General features: G+C 43.3%; 1 protein-coding gene and 1 long non-coding RNA gene across 2 annotated transcripts in view; one reads left to right on the top strand and one right to left on the bottom strand.

Moving 5' to 3' along the window:
* Positions 1-3,657: 3,657 nt before the first annotated feature.
* LOC139082042 (uncharacterized) lies at positions 3,658-6,569 on the bottom strand. Its single transcript, XR_011537708.1, has 2 exons — positions 6,394-6,569; positions 3,658-4,706 (listed from the first exon to the last, which is right to left on the bottom strand). It is a non-coding gene; the product is annotated as an uncharacterized lncRNA (long non-coding RNA).
* The window catches only part of PINX1 (PIN2 (TERF1) interacting telomerase inhibitor 1), a 92,596-nt gene continuing 86,968 nt past the window's right edge, over positions 6,548-12,175 (top strand). Inside the window, exon 1 of the mRNA XM_008526030.2 lies at positions 6,548-6,747. Coding sequence (XP_008524252.1) covers positions 6,729-6,747 — 19 coding nt within the window. The 5' untranslated portion in view covers positions 6,548-6,728. The remainder of the gene's footprint in view (positions 6,748-12,175) is intronic.

Here is a 12,175-nt window from a genome sequence, read left to right as displayed (position 1 = left end):
ATGAACATTTTTGTACAAATCTTTTTATAAAAACATGTTTTTATTTCTTTTGAGTAAATACCTAGGAGTGGAATTGCTGGTCCTAGGGTAGGTTTATTTTTATTTTTATTTAAACAAACACACACCTGCCAGATATCAGTGTTGCTTTTACTTTTCCTTCCCCAGGGAGCGATGATTATAACAACGTCCTGTGGGAATTTCTTCTCTCATGGCAACTTCTTTCCCTTTCTTGCCCTTTCCTTACTTCCAAGGTGAGATCATCACACATGGAAATTTAAAAACATACTTTCGACACCTCTCTCTACTAACTGGCTGCTTCTCTCTACTTCCCAGCTCAAGTTGCCAAAAGGAAGAATCTGACTAGTTCACTCATGGCCATCATCCCATACTTGGCTGGCTTTTCACACCAGCATACTGCAGTGGTTCCTGGCCTCCCGTGGACAGGCTGCACACCTCGTTCAATCAGCCGTGTCCTAGCAAAGAGGACCACGGGGTAGAGGTGGGACTTCTAGAAATGAGACAACCCAAGGCTGCCACTCTTAGCTGAGCAGTTTCCCACAGCAATGGATGGTAGGGGTGGCTGGCATCTTAATTGACATATAATTACAACATGATTCACTTAGTAATTCCCCTATTTTTGGATACTTAGGTAGTTTTCAATTTTTCGTCACACATCTTAGGTTGCAAAAGACACTTTGGAACACAAACATTTGTATAAAATTGGTAACGTTTCCTTCTAGACCTCCTAGAAGCCGTATTACTGGGTATGAACATTTGACATCACTGATTCCCAAACTTTAGCGAGCATCAGCATCACTTGCAGGGCTTCTTAAAACACACAGGAGGACTGGTCTGGTGGCATAGTGGTTAAGTTCACACACTCTGCTTCTGCAGCCTGGGGTTCACAGGTTCAGATCCCGGGCGCGGACCTAGCACTGCTTGTGAAGCCATGCTGTGGTGATGTCCCACATAAAATAGAGAAGATTGGCACAGATGTTAGCTCAGCGATAACCTTCCTCAAGCAAAAAGAGAGAAAGAGTGGCAACAGATGTTGGCCCCAGGCCAATCTTCTTCACAAACAAAACAAAACAAAAAAAACACACAGGGCTGGGATCCACTCCTGGAGTTTCTGGTTCAGTAGGTCTATGACAGGGCCGGAGAATTTGCATTTCTAAAAAGTTCCCAAGTGTTGCCAACACTGGAAGAGGGACTTTTCTCTCCTTCTGATGCTTCTGTAGCACTTTGGGCCACTTTTGAGTATTTAACACAACCTGCCTTGCCTTAGAATTAAGTTGGCATGTATTCATTTCGTCCCCTAGAATAGCAGCTCCGTAAGGTTGGGTTCTGTTTTGTTTACCTTTGTATGCATTCAAGTGCTGAGCAGGGATAGTGTGCTTCAAAAGAAAAAAAAAGGCTTGTTATGTGGTTAATCTGTCACCTAATTTCCTTGTTACTCTCTCCTTCGTTGTATTAATGCTGTCCCAAGCTCCCCCAATTTCATTTGCAGACACTTAAAACTCCTTGCCACATAACTTTTGGTTGTTTGCTTCAATTTTGATATGCAACACCTGCAACTTTTTGATATCTGGAATTTACAGTTCCTGGTGTCACAAACTACTCTTGATCCGAGTTTTCCTTGAGGTGGGTGACAGTAGAGGAAGCTTGCGAGGGAAGATAGGAAGGGCTGGCTTTACTTAAACAATGCCAAGAAGGCAGAAGCTGAGCTCTTAAAATTAAATTTTACTGTTAGCATGCTGGAAATCAAAATCAAAATGAGATGTTTGTGAAAGGACTTGAAAAGTAGTAAAGCCCTTTCTAAATTGTGGAATTATTAATATGACACCCTAGGTCATATAATAAGTAGAAGACAGGAAAGCATTTAGAAACTAACTTCCCCAACTTTATTCCCGTCACAGTTAGCAGAGACAAAAATCACACATATTTAGAATATTCAGACCAAAATTCAGAGACAAAAATGGATAAACTTAGAACATTGGCACCAAAGTTAGGAGAGCCCCCGTGAGCCCGTATCATAGAAGCCAGAATGGAACTTTTGATTTAGATTTGTGGTATTTTCACATCCAATAGTAAGAGAGTAAGAGGTTGCCAGCGAACTAGCCCAAATGTCTCAAAACATCTTTAAGTGAGATTTTTTCACTCTGGTTTATTTCACCTGATCCAACAACCTCCTTCTTCACTCAAGTGAAGTGAAGACCTTTTAACAAAGTTTTCCCAGTCATCTCCTGGTAGGATGAACCCTGTCTTCTAGTGGATTCCTGTGTTCTGTGCTGGGGGTCCCATATCTGGTGTACTAAATTAAGAACATACAGATTATGACCTGCTGAATGAGGAGGCACAAACCACACGAGGTCAGCAAGTGGCTCCTTCAGTAGCTGAGTTAAACTCTGGGGTTGTTTCAATTGAAGGTGCAGTTTCAATACACTAACACAAAGGAAGTAGAATCACAAGATTTATTACTTACAGATCCCAGGAGTGGGGAGGCAAGGAACCAGCGGAAGGGCAGTCCTCCATCCCAGCTCATGAGGGAGCAGGAGAGAGTGAGCAGAGTGGCAAGCACCTATTGCATATAAAGTGGTTGGGGTGGAAGTCACCAAACTTTTCACAGGCTCAACTCTAAGTGGTTACTTTAAAAGGTGCCCCAGGAAAAGCAAAGCAGGAACTTGTGGCGGGAATCCTAAGTTCAGGTCTCTATCTAAATGTCCAGGCTCTGGGTGTGAGTAGGGCTGTCACACTGTAAAATGCCCAGGCAGCAACTCAGAATAGCTGTTTTCTCATCATAGTTCCTCAAGAGAGGCTCATGGGTGTAGTATTCCCTGAGTTCTGGCATGTTTAAAACTGGTTTTCTATAGACCTGATACTTTAAGGATAGCTTGGCTGGATATAAAACACCTAATTCATACTTTCTTTCCTTGAGTATCTTGAAAATGTTGCTCCATGGTTGCCTTGCTTTGTACATTGATATTGAGAAGTCTGGTGTTGACCTAATTCTTTTGCTCTTGTCATTTATTTATTTATTTTTTGTTTATATTTTATTATTATGTTGCCTAGGGATTTTCTCTTTGATAAAGCCTAATAATTATACTGGGATATGTCTTGGAGTTGTCTTGGAGTTGATCATTGCAGGTCAATTTTCCCAGGTACTTGATGGACCCTTTTAATAGGCAGAATCAGATCTTCTCTTATTTCCAGGAAGTTTTCTTGGATTATAATTTTAAATGTTAGTTTTGTTCCATGGTTTTGTTTTTCCTCTTCAGAGACCCCAATTTTATATATTTATTAGATCTTCTTTGTCTGTCTTCCCTTTCAACCACTTTCTGACATTTTTTTTACTTCTTTCTTTACCTCATTTTCACTTTTTTAGTTGTTTTCTTGCCTTTCTTCAATGTCTCTTACTAAATTCTCATCTTTGGATCTATTTCTTTGGGCACCTTAGAATTTAATCCACATTTCTAATACGGTTTTGCTGTTTTACTTCCACTTCTTTCCTGTGTTCAATTAACTCTCACTTCATTTCTTCCTGCTTCTTTTGTCCATTCCTGTTAGCTTCTGAGTTTCTGACTCTAGGTGGTTTTTCACTTCCACATCACCAAGTGATTGTTTATGGATATTTAATTCAATATGGAGTATTATGTTCGGTTTTCTTCTGTTTTGCGGTTGTTTTTGCAGTGATGGATTTTCATCAGCCGAAATGTTTGACTCATTTTCTGTTTTCTTCTTATTGTAGCCTTGTATAGCTGAAGACTGCTTTTGTTTATTAATTTTGTGGGCAGACTGTTGGCTGGGGTAGTTTTCAAGACTCCTAGTTCAAGAGTGCTCCCTTGCTCTCAGTGTAGTAAAGTACCCAGGAAGTCTGGCTTCAGAATCCCAGCTCTTAGCTATTATGCTACTATACTCCCTTTAATGCTCATGTCACTGAGTTATGCTTTTCTGCTTAAAGCAATTCTCTGAAAGTCTTTCAGACCCAGAAATAATCTCAGAGATCGTCGTTTTTTCAGAGATTGGCACACTGATATCAAAAGAGGTGAAATGACTTGCCCAAGGTCACTCTCCAAGTTGGGAGCAGAATTTAGGCTCTGCCATGTTTTCTGACTGCCATTTTAATTCTAGTGCTTGACACCCCAACCCCCTGCATTGTAACAGAGTGCTGTGTCTTAGGAATGAAGTAAGTTTACCTGGCAAGAGTCAGCTGTATTTCTTTTATAGATAAAATGTTAGTGATATATCTGAAAAATAATATAAAGACATAATGCAACATATGAGGATTCCTTTTTGTGATTGTACAGAATGTATAACTAGCTTTTACAATCTAGTGTGTGTGTGTGTGTGGAGAGAGAGATTGAGACTGACATTCACCAGAGCTATAGAAAAGGAATAGCAACACTCTGTCCCTGATCTTGGTCTTTCCTTGCCTCAAGGAAAGGGACTAGCTCAGATGACTTATCCTAGTACCTTCTACATTCAGTTCTTCGAAGCATTTTGACAGAGTCTGTCATCTCACCTAAAGGTGTTCTTCATAAGGACTTTTCTTGAGCAGGAAAAAAGACGAGTCTATTTTAACCCTGAGTTCGTTCATACCTTTGGTTGTTTAATGGCCTGATACACAAAGTAAGGTCCATGGATCATCAGCATCCACATCCTCGGAAGCTTGTTAGAAATGCAGAATCTCTGACCCCATCCTAGACCTGCTGAACCAGAAACAGCATTTTAACAAGATCCCTCGGTGATTCGCACACACATTAAAGTTTGAGAAGCACTGCTCTTACAGAGTCTGCCAAGAGACTGGAGAATAAGACTAACTGTCATATTGAATCATCTTCTTTTTAAAAGCGTAATAACCACTCCCAGCTGGCCATTTAAAATTATAAATATGATTCTGTAATTTTTTAAAAGTCCCAAACTTAACATTTTTTTCCAGTAGATTATCCTCATAGATATTTCATAGAATACTGGAGTGGGAATGCTGGAGTTGGAACAAACCTTAGAAACAATTAGTCTATCCTGCATTCACTCAAATGCAGAGTCCCTTCTACAACATTCTTTTGCGGCCTCTGACTGGACATGTCCAAGAGAGGCAGCTCACTGAATCACAAGGCACAACCATTTGCTGCCATTCACTGCCACACTCATAGTCTTAATTCAGTTTTGACCAGCTATCCCCTGGACCACAACAACAGTGTTGCAAACTTCTGCCTCAATCTTTCTGACCATCCTAGAGACAAAATTATCTTCCTGAAATCATATACCAACATATGTAGTGCTTGAAAAAATGCTGACTTTCTGATAAAGTCACTATTCTCCACTCTATATAACTACCTTCCATTTACTCTGGTCTAATCAAACACATCTGCTAATTATCCCAAGACTTGGGTGATCCTGCATGCTTAATTTTGTGCAAGTCCAACTCCCTATTTTAATCATGTTCCCCATGTCATGACTTACCTGCTCCCTGCCTTGGCTGTGAAAATTTCATTGATTTTGCATCTCCCTATCCATCTCAGTTCCTGGATATGTACTGATGGCAGCAACTATTCTTTTGTGTTTCTTTTTTCTGATTTTTATGAAACTAGGGAGGTGTATCTTGTTTGTCCAGATTCCTAGTTAAGGGGTGAGTTCATCTGGAACAGGAATCTAGTCCCTCACATAGCTTCTCTTGGCACTTGAGTGATGCTGTCTTTCTGTGTCAGCACCATCACCTGAGGTTCACTAGAGTCACCTGTCCAGAAACATGTCCTTATTGTCTGCCTAAGATTCTCATTGCCAGAATCTCATTAGAACTCCCCTGTTGACACAAGAACTTTACTTAAATTTCACAAACATCTATGGAGCCTGTACCATACTCAAATTATTTTGCTAGGTGCTGGTATGGACACAGAGATGAATATGATAAAGGTAAAGTTCCAGAGTGCACGTTGGAATGGAAGGAAAAACAAAAACAAAAACCTTTGTCTTGCTGAAAGCATCATCTTCTTTAAAGAGAGGCATTTTCCCCAGATTTAGCTATGTGCTTAACTTGGGATCCTCTATCTAATCTATCTATCTATCTTACCTATCTTATCTATCTATCTATCTATCTAATCTGTCATCATGTCTGTCTCAGAAAGCAGAGCAGGAAGAAAAGCTAGGACACCACGGTGCAGTCTTTCCCTCCAGCCGAGTTTCGCAAACTCCTTTTACGCACCATTTTTATAACGCTGACGGCCCTAAGGACTTTTGTTTACTTCTTTCTTTTCCTCATTAGACTGTGAACTACTTAAGGGCACAGTTGGTGTCTTATTTCCAGAAAGCACTATGCTTGGCATTTAGTAATTAATGATGCCGGTGATACAGGTAATCCTATTAGCCTTTGCTCTGCGGCACTCTTAAGGGTTTTACCTGTGTCCAATCATTTAGTGCAGGAACTTGCTGAAGCGCACGAATCCCTGCTTCTCTTTCCACCTCCTTTAGACCTCTGACCCCTCCCCGCTGAGGGTCCGCACTCAATCACCTCACTGACCTCCGCCACCCGCCCCAAGACGGTCCGCGCCACGCCCACTCGCCGCCACGTGGTCGAGGAGCAGGTCGCGCCTCCCTGACGTCACCAGGACGCGCCGTGCCGCTGCAGTCCTCCTGGCGCGTGAGTCCCGGGGTTTCGGCTTCTCCGCGACCCGTTAGCCGTGGTGGCCGCAGTTGCTTAGGAGCGGAGGCCCACGGCGTCACAGGCTGGCGACATGTCGATGCTGGCTGAGCGTGAGTGTTGGGCTCGGAGGCCAGACCCGGGCGCAAGGGTGAAGGTGCCGGGTCGACGCTCCGTGCGGGACCGAGCGGCGGGGCATGCGGGGGACTGGAAGCCCGGTTCGGCTGGCCAGGCCTGCCGCGGAGATCGCCCAGCCCAGCCTTCTCCGAAGTTTGCTACCGTCTGCTAGTGAGAGAGACTGCGAGCGTCCGGTTGGGACTCTTGTCCTCACGCGCAGACCTGGGCACGCGCGCGGTGGGTTCGAATGGGAGTCAGGACCCAGGTCTTGGGAACCCGGACTGGGTCTTTCACTTCCTGGGGCCTCCGCCTCATCAGTAAAAAGAGGAAGTTAGGGCAGCAGGATCTCCTTAGGCGCTGAAATGCCATTCTCGAAGATGTATTGAACCCAGGAAAGAAAGGCACAGGGATTAGAAGCATCCAACACAGGAAGTTAGCCTTTTTCTTAGGGGGTGCAGGTCTAATGAGTGATTCTAAGTAAGACTGTGGCAGTTTTGACTTTCTTATTCGGAATTATTAACACTCTTCCATAAAAGGAGTGTTGGCCACAATGCCCTATCCAGCCTGTTTGCCGTTGATATTTACCGTCACTTTGTGAAGGCAAGTTCATTCATTCCCTCTCTGGAGAGGCTAACTTCTGAACGGTACCTGTGCTAAGATTGCCTGCCACCAGATGGCAGTCGTGCTTTGATCCTGAAGAGAGGGCCCATAACCTACTGAAAGTGTGTCGTGAGTGAAGACCAGAAAAACAGCTGATTTAACAGACCAACAGCAACTGCACAGGGATTTTGTGAAACAGGTGCTGTCAGTATCTCTCATGTAGGGAGATGGAAGAGTGGGAGCACAAAAAGAAATGAGTAAGGCTCCATTTTACAGGGGCAGAAATTGAGGTTCAGAGGAAAATAATTGACCCTGTCATTGAGCAGATTTTGTCAAAGTGACAAAATTGATCTAGTCATCTCTGTATCTTGATGTTCTTGCCACTAGGACCAGCAGTTTTCTGTTTTTAAGTAGGGAATCATAGAAAGGAATATGTTACGATCTCTGCTGGTTTTAGTATTCTTCGATGTCTGCTTAATTGAGCATGCACTGGAGAACACTGGCCCTGGCTCTGCTGTTCATTTCTGTCTCTTTCCATGATCAGTTTCTGTGGGGTTATTAAAAACTTCTTTTATTGTCTTCGTGACTAGGTTGGCTTAAAAAAAAAATCAATGAGATGGTGAACGTGAAAATAGTTCAATGTATGAAGTGACATACAAATGTGAAGTGCTATTTGTGGACATCAGTAATTCATATTGTATGATTTCAAGAGAATATTTTCAGTTCTCCTCTCCCTACCATGACTCTGAATTTTCAAATCTTTGTCATGATAATACATAATATTTTGTGTTATCTTTTTAAAAATTTTGCTGAGTTAATATCTGTGACATCCCTTGTGATTGGACATTTAGGACAGGTATTCTTATTTTAAAGATGAGAAAATAAAAGCATAGAAAAGTCCTAGTCCCATGGTATCACCACTCAGCAATTTTTTTCTCTGATAGTGTATAAAATTGGGATCATTCTATAGCTACAGTTTCGTATCCTACTTTTTTTCCTACTTAAAATTAGATGGTGAACCTTTTCATTAAGTATGCTATTTCCCTTGTTTTCCCTTGCCATATGGACTATATTTTGTTTTATCCTCACCACAGTCACTTACCCTAGTTTTAAAATCTAGTAGTTTTCTTTGTGTTTCTCAAAAACGCTTTTTATCCAGTATTTCTTTAATTATCATATGTTATTTTAGTGGCTCTCCCCTATGTAAGACAAGAATTTCAGCTATCACTCACACTTCCTAGTTTTTATATAATTTGGAGTTTTAGACCTGGATTTTTCTCAAGATATCACCGGATTTATTCTCAAGATATCGGCTGAGTCTCTTCAAGATCAATTTTTGGCACTTGGAAGATTACATTTTATAAGCAAATGACAACACTTTAGTTAATGGATTTTAATATTCATTGCATTAAAGTTTTATGCTGTAGTTTCCTCAATCTTGAATAAGTCTTGAATATATATATATATATATATTTTTTGCTGAGGCAGATTTGCCCTGAGCTGACGTCCATGCCACTCTTCCTCTACTTTGGATGTGTGTCATGGCCACAGCATGGCTGATGAGTGGTGTAGATCCACTCCTGGGATCTGAACCTGTGAAGCCAGGCTGCTGAAGCAGTGTGCCAAACTTAACCACTAAGTCGTGGGGCCGGCCCCTTGAATAATTTTGTAATAAGACTACATGGGTGGGATATTTTGTGCTCTTGAATATCTTTGGGGAAAAAAAAAAAGACAACGCTTCTATTCTTGGAAGAAGGAACTCAGCACAGCTTTCAGAGAAAGCTGAATCCTGGCACAAGCTGTGCCTTGTTAGGCATGGAGTGGTTGGGAAGAGAAGTCCTTTGAGCTGTTGTATGAAGCTTGATTATTGGGGTTACCCCAAAAGAGTCCTGATGGAACCATTTACAGTTCGATCTCCAAATAGGAGTCGTCACCGCTGGAGGACGGTTAAACACATCGTCCCAGATAGTGATTCTGCAGATTCAGGGCAGTCTTCCCTGGGGCCCAGCACTCTCCCTTACACTGCTCTTCCACGTAGTGTCGGGCATCCCCAAGACTGTCCTCAGATTCAGTGATTTACCATGGCTCAGGACTCAGCCTATAGTTGTACTCATGACTGAGATTTATTGCTGCTAAAGGACACAGAGCAAAATCAGCAAAAGGAAAAGACACGTAGGGCAAAGTCCAGGCAAAACCAGGCACAAGCTTCCAGAGTCCTCTCCCAGTGGAGTCACACATGACACACTTAACTCCCCCAGTATGAGTTGTGATAACACATGTGAAATGTTGCCAACCAGGGAAGCTTGTTAGAGACTAGTACCCCAGGTTTTCACTGGGGGCTGGTCACGTAGGCAGCCTCTGCCTGGCATGCCCCAGAGTTCCACACTTCCAGGAGGAAAGCAGGTGTTCAGCATTGTTTGTGGAAACAGGCATAGTGAGCCACCCTTATCAGTTCTGAGAATGGTCAGAACCTTCCTGAAACCCAAGTTCCCTGCCAAGGGCCAGCCTTGTAAGCAGGCCTTTTGAAGGACAGCCAGTAGTCAGGCCTGCTCTGGTAGCTCTTTTCTGCATGCAGTATAGCAAAGCTGGCATCTGAGCACAGAACCGTTAGGGAATAGGAATAACAAAGCACGCGTAAAAGTTGATCCATTCTGAACAGACCAAAGATAGTCTTTTCCTTGCCAGGATTTCCCAAACCTGAAGCTTCTACAACACTAGTGCCAGGAAGTGTTCCAGGCAAGGAGGGTTATGGTCACGCAAGTTTGGGAAACGCAGTGTGCCTGCCTTGGCCTGCTCTCGGAGGATCTGCATGTTTGCGTATTCAGAGCTCTGAGGAAGCCTCAGGCACGCTTACCCAGTGAAGGGGATGTGCTCTGAGGAAGCCTCAGGCACGCTTACCCAGTGAAGGGGATGTGCTCTGAGGAAGCCTCAGGCACGCTTACCCAGTGAAGGGGATGTGTTCTGAGGAAGCCTCAGGCACGCTTACCCAGCGAAGGGGATGTGCTCTGAGGAAGCCTCAGGCACGCTTACCCAGTGAAGGGGATGTGCTCTGAGGAAGCCTCAGGCACGCTTACCCAGTGAAGGGGATGTGCTCTGAGGAAGCCTCAGGCACGCTTACCCAGTGAAGGGGATGTGTTCTGAGGAAGCCTCAGGCACGCTTACCCAGTGAAGGGGATGTGCTCTGAGGAAGCCTCAGGCACGCTTACCCAGCGAAGGGGATGTGCTCTGAGGAAGCCTCAGGCACGCTTACCCAGTGAAGGGGATGTGCTCTGAGGAAGCCTCAGGCACGCTTACCCAGTGAAGGGGATGTGTTCTGAGGAAGCCTCAGGCACGCTTACCCAGTGAAGGGGATGTGCTCTGAGGAAGCCTCAGGCACGCTTACCCAGTGAAGGGGATGTGTTCTGAGGTATGTGTAGTTGGGTGATTTCGTCATTGTGTGAACGTCATAGAGTGTTCTGAGGGGAACAAAATTTGCTATCCCAAAATGTGTCTCTTTAACATGAGGATTATTTTAGGCTGATTATTTTTAAGAAACAAAGACTTACACAGTTTTTCTTGTTACCTTCCCCATAACCACCTAAAAGAATTAAGATTAAAAAAACCTTTCCTCAGGAAGTGAGTTACCACCTTAGCATAAAGTGAACTAGATGGTAGATGGAGGAACCTAGAAAAGCCCATTTGTTGGGCTCCCCTCTGTGTTCTTCTGTTTCTATGTGACCAAACAAACACTTGTTCTCCAAACGTTTGCTCCTTCTCACCTACCTGTGAATTGCCTTCCTTCCCTTTGAAGTCCCTGTCCCTCCCCACCCCCAACAGCTTTTGTCTTTAGCTGAGGATGGTATTTAAGGTGAGGGTTTCAGGCCTTCTTGGTGAGTCACTTGGTGGTGGTGGTTTTCCTGGGTTCCCATATATACATGTTATTAAACTTTGTTTTTCTCCTGTTAATCTGTCTCATGTCAGTTTAATTCTTAGACCAGCCGAAGAACTGAGAAGGGCAGAGGAAAATTTCTTCCTCCCCTACAGTGCTTACGCAAACCTGGATGGTATAGCCTATATAGTACTGGTCTTATGGCACCATCATTGTATGTGTGGTCCATCATTGACCGAAACGTCATTTTGCAGTACATGACTGTGTTAAATTTTGTTTAACCCAATGGTACTCTATTTTAATGAGAAGCCCCTCTCCCCATTTAACATCCTCATTTGGGAAACTCTGCCATATGCCATTGGTTGAGGATACTGCCATTTCCCTGGGAAGAGGAACTGACCATGGCTGTCCATCCAGTCTTTTGTGTTGTAAGCAGTATAGCCTGCTGTATATACGTATGTAACGTAAACTGTATACAGTTCTTATTGCAGAGGGTGGGCTGTCATTCTCCACAATGTCTCCTTTATACAAGCCTCAGTCACATCCCCCTGGCAAGCTCTGCTGTATAATCATCAACTCTGACACACAACAGTCAGCAGCCTGACGGAGAGAACACTGGTTAACAAGGCCTGTCTCGAATGCTGTTCATTAGCAGAGGCAGTGTTACACTGAGTACTTACTAAGATAAGTACAGCATTAACTTAGTCACGTGTAGCATATTTGGGTCACCTTTTTTCTGCAAAACAGTATGAGTTTGAGCCCAACTTGTTTTGCTTTATAAGTAACCTTTTTCTGCCTGCATGTTTGTGAAAGGTTTACTTATTTTTGCTAGGCAGTGTGTAGTTATGGGTCTCTTTATAGATTTGACTTGTAGTACAGTAAGCCTCTCTGACTGAAAAGTTGGGTTATTTTTTAAAATTATGTCATGGGACTGCCGAGGCGTGAGGTTGCTGTTG

The sequence above is a fragment of the Equus przewalskii genome, chromosome 2 (genome assembly GCF_037783145.1).
Source record: "Equus przewalskii isolate Varuska chromosome 2, EquPr2, whole genome shotgun sequence".
Taxonomy (NCBI): Eukaryota; Metazoa; Chordata; class Mammalia; order Perissodactyla; family Equidae; genus Equus; species Equus przewalskii.
This window is presented reverse-complemented; position numbering and strand designations above follow the sequence as displayed.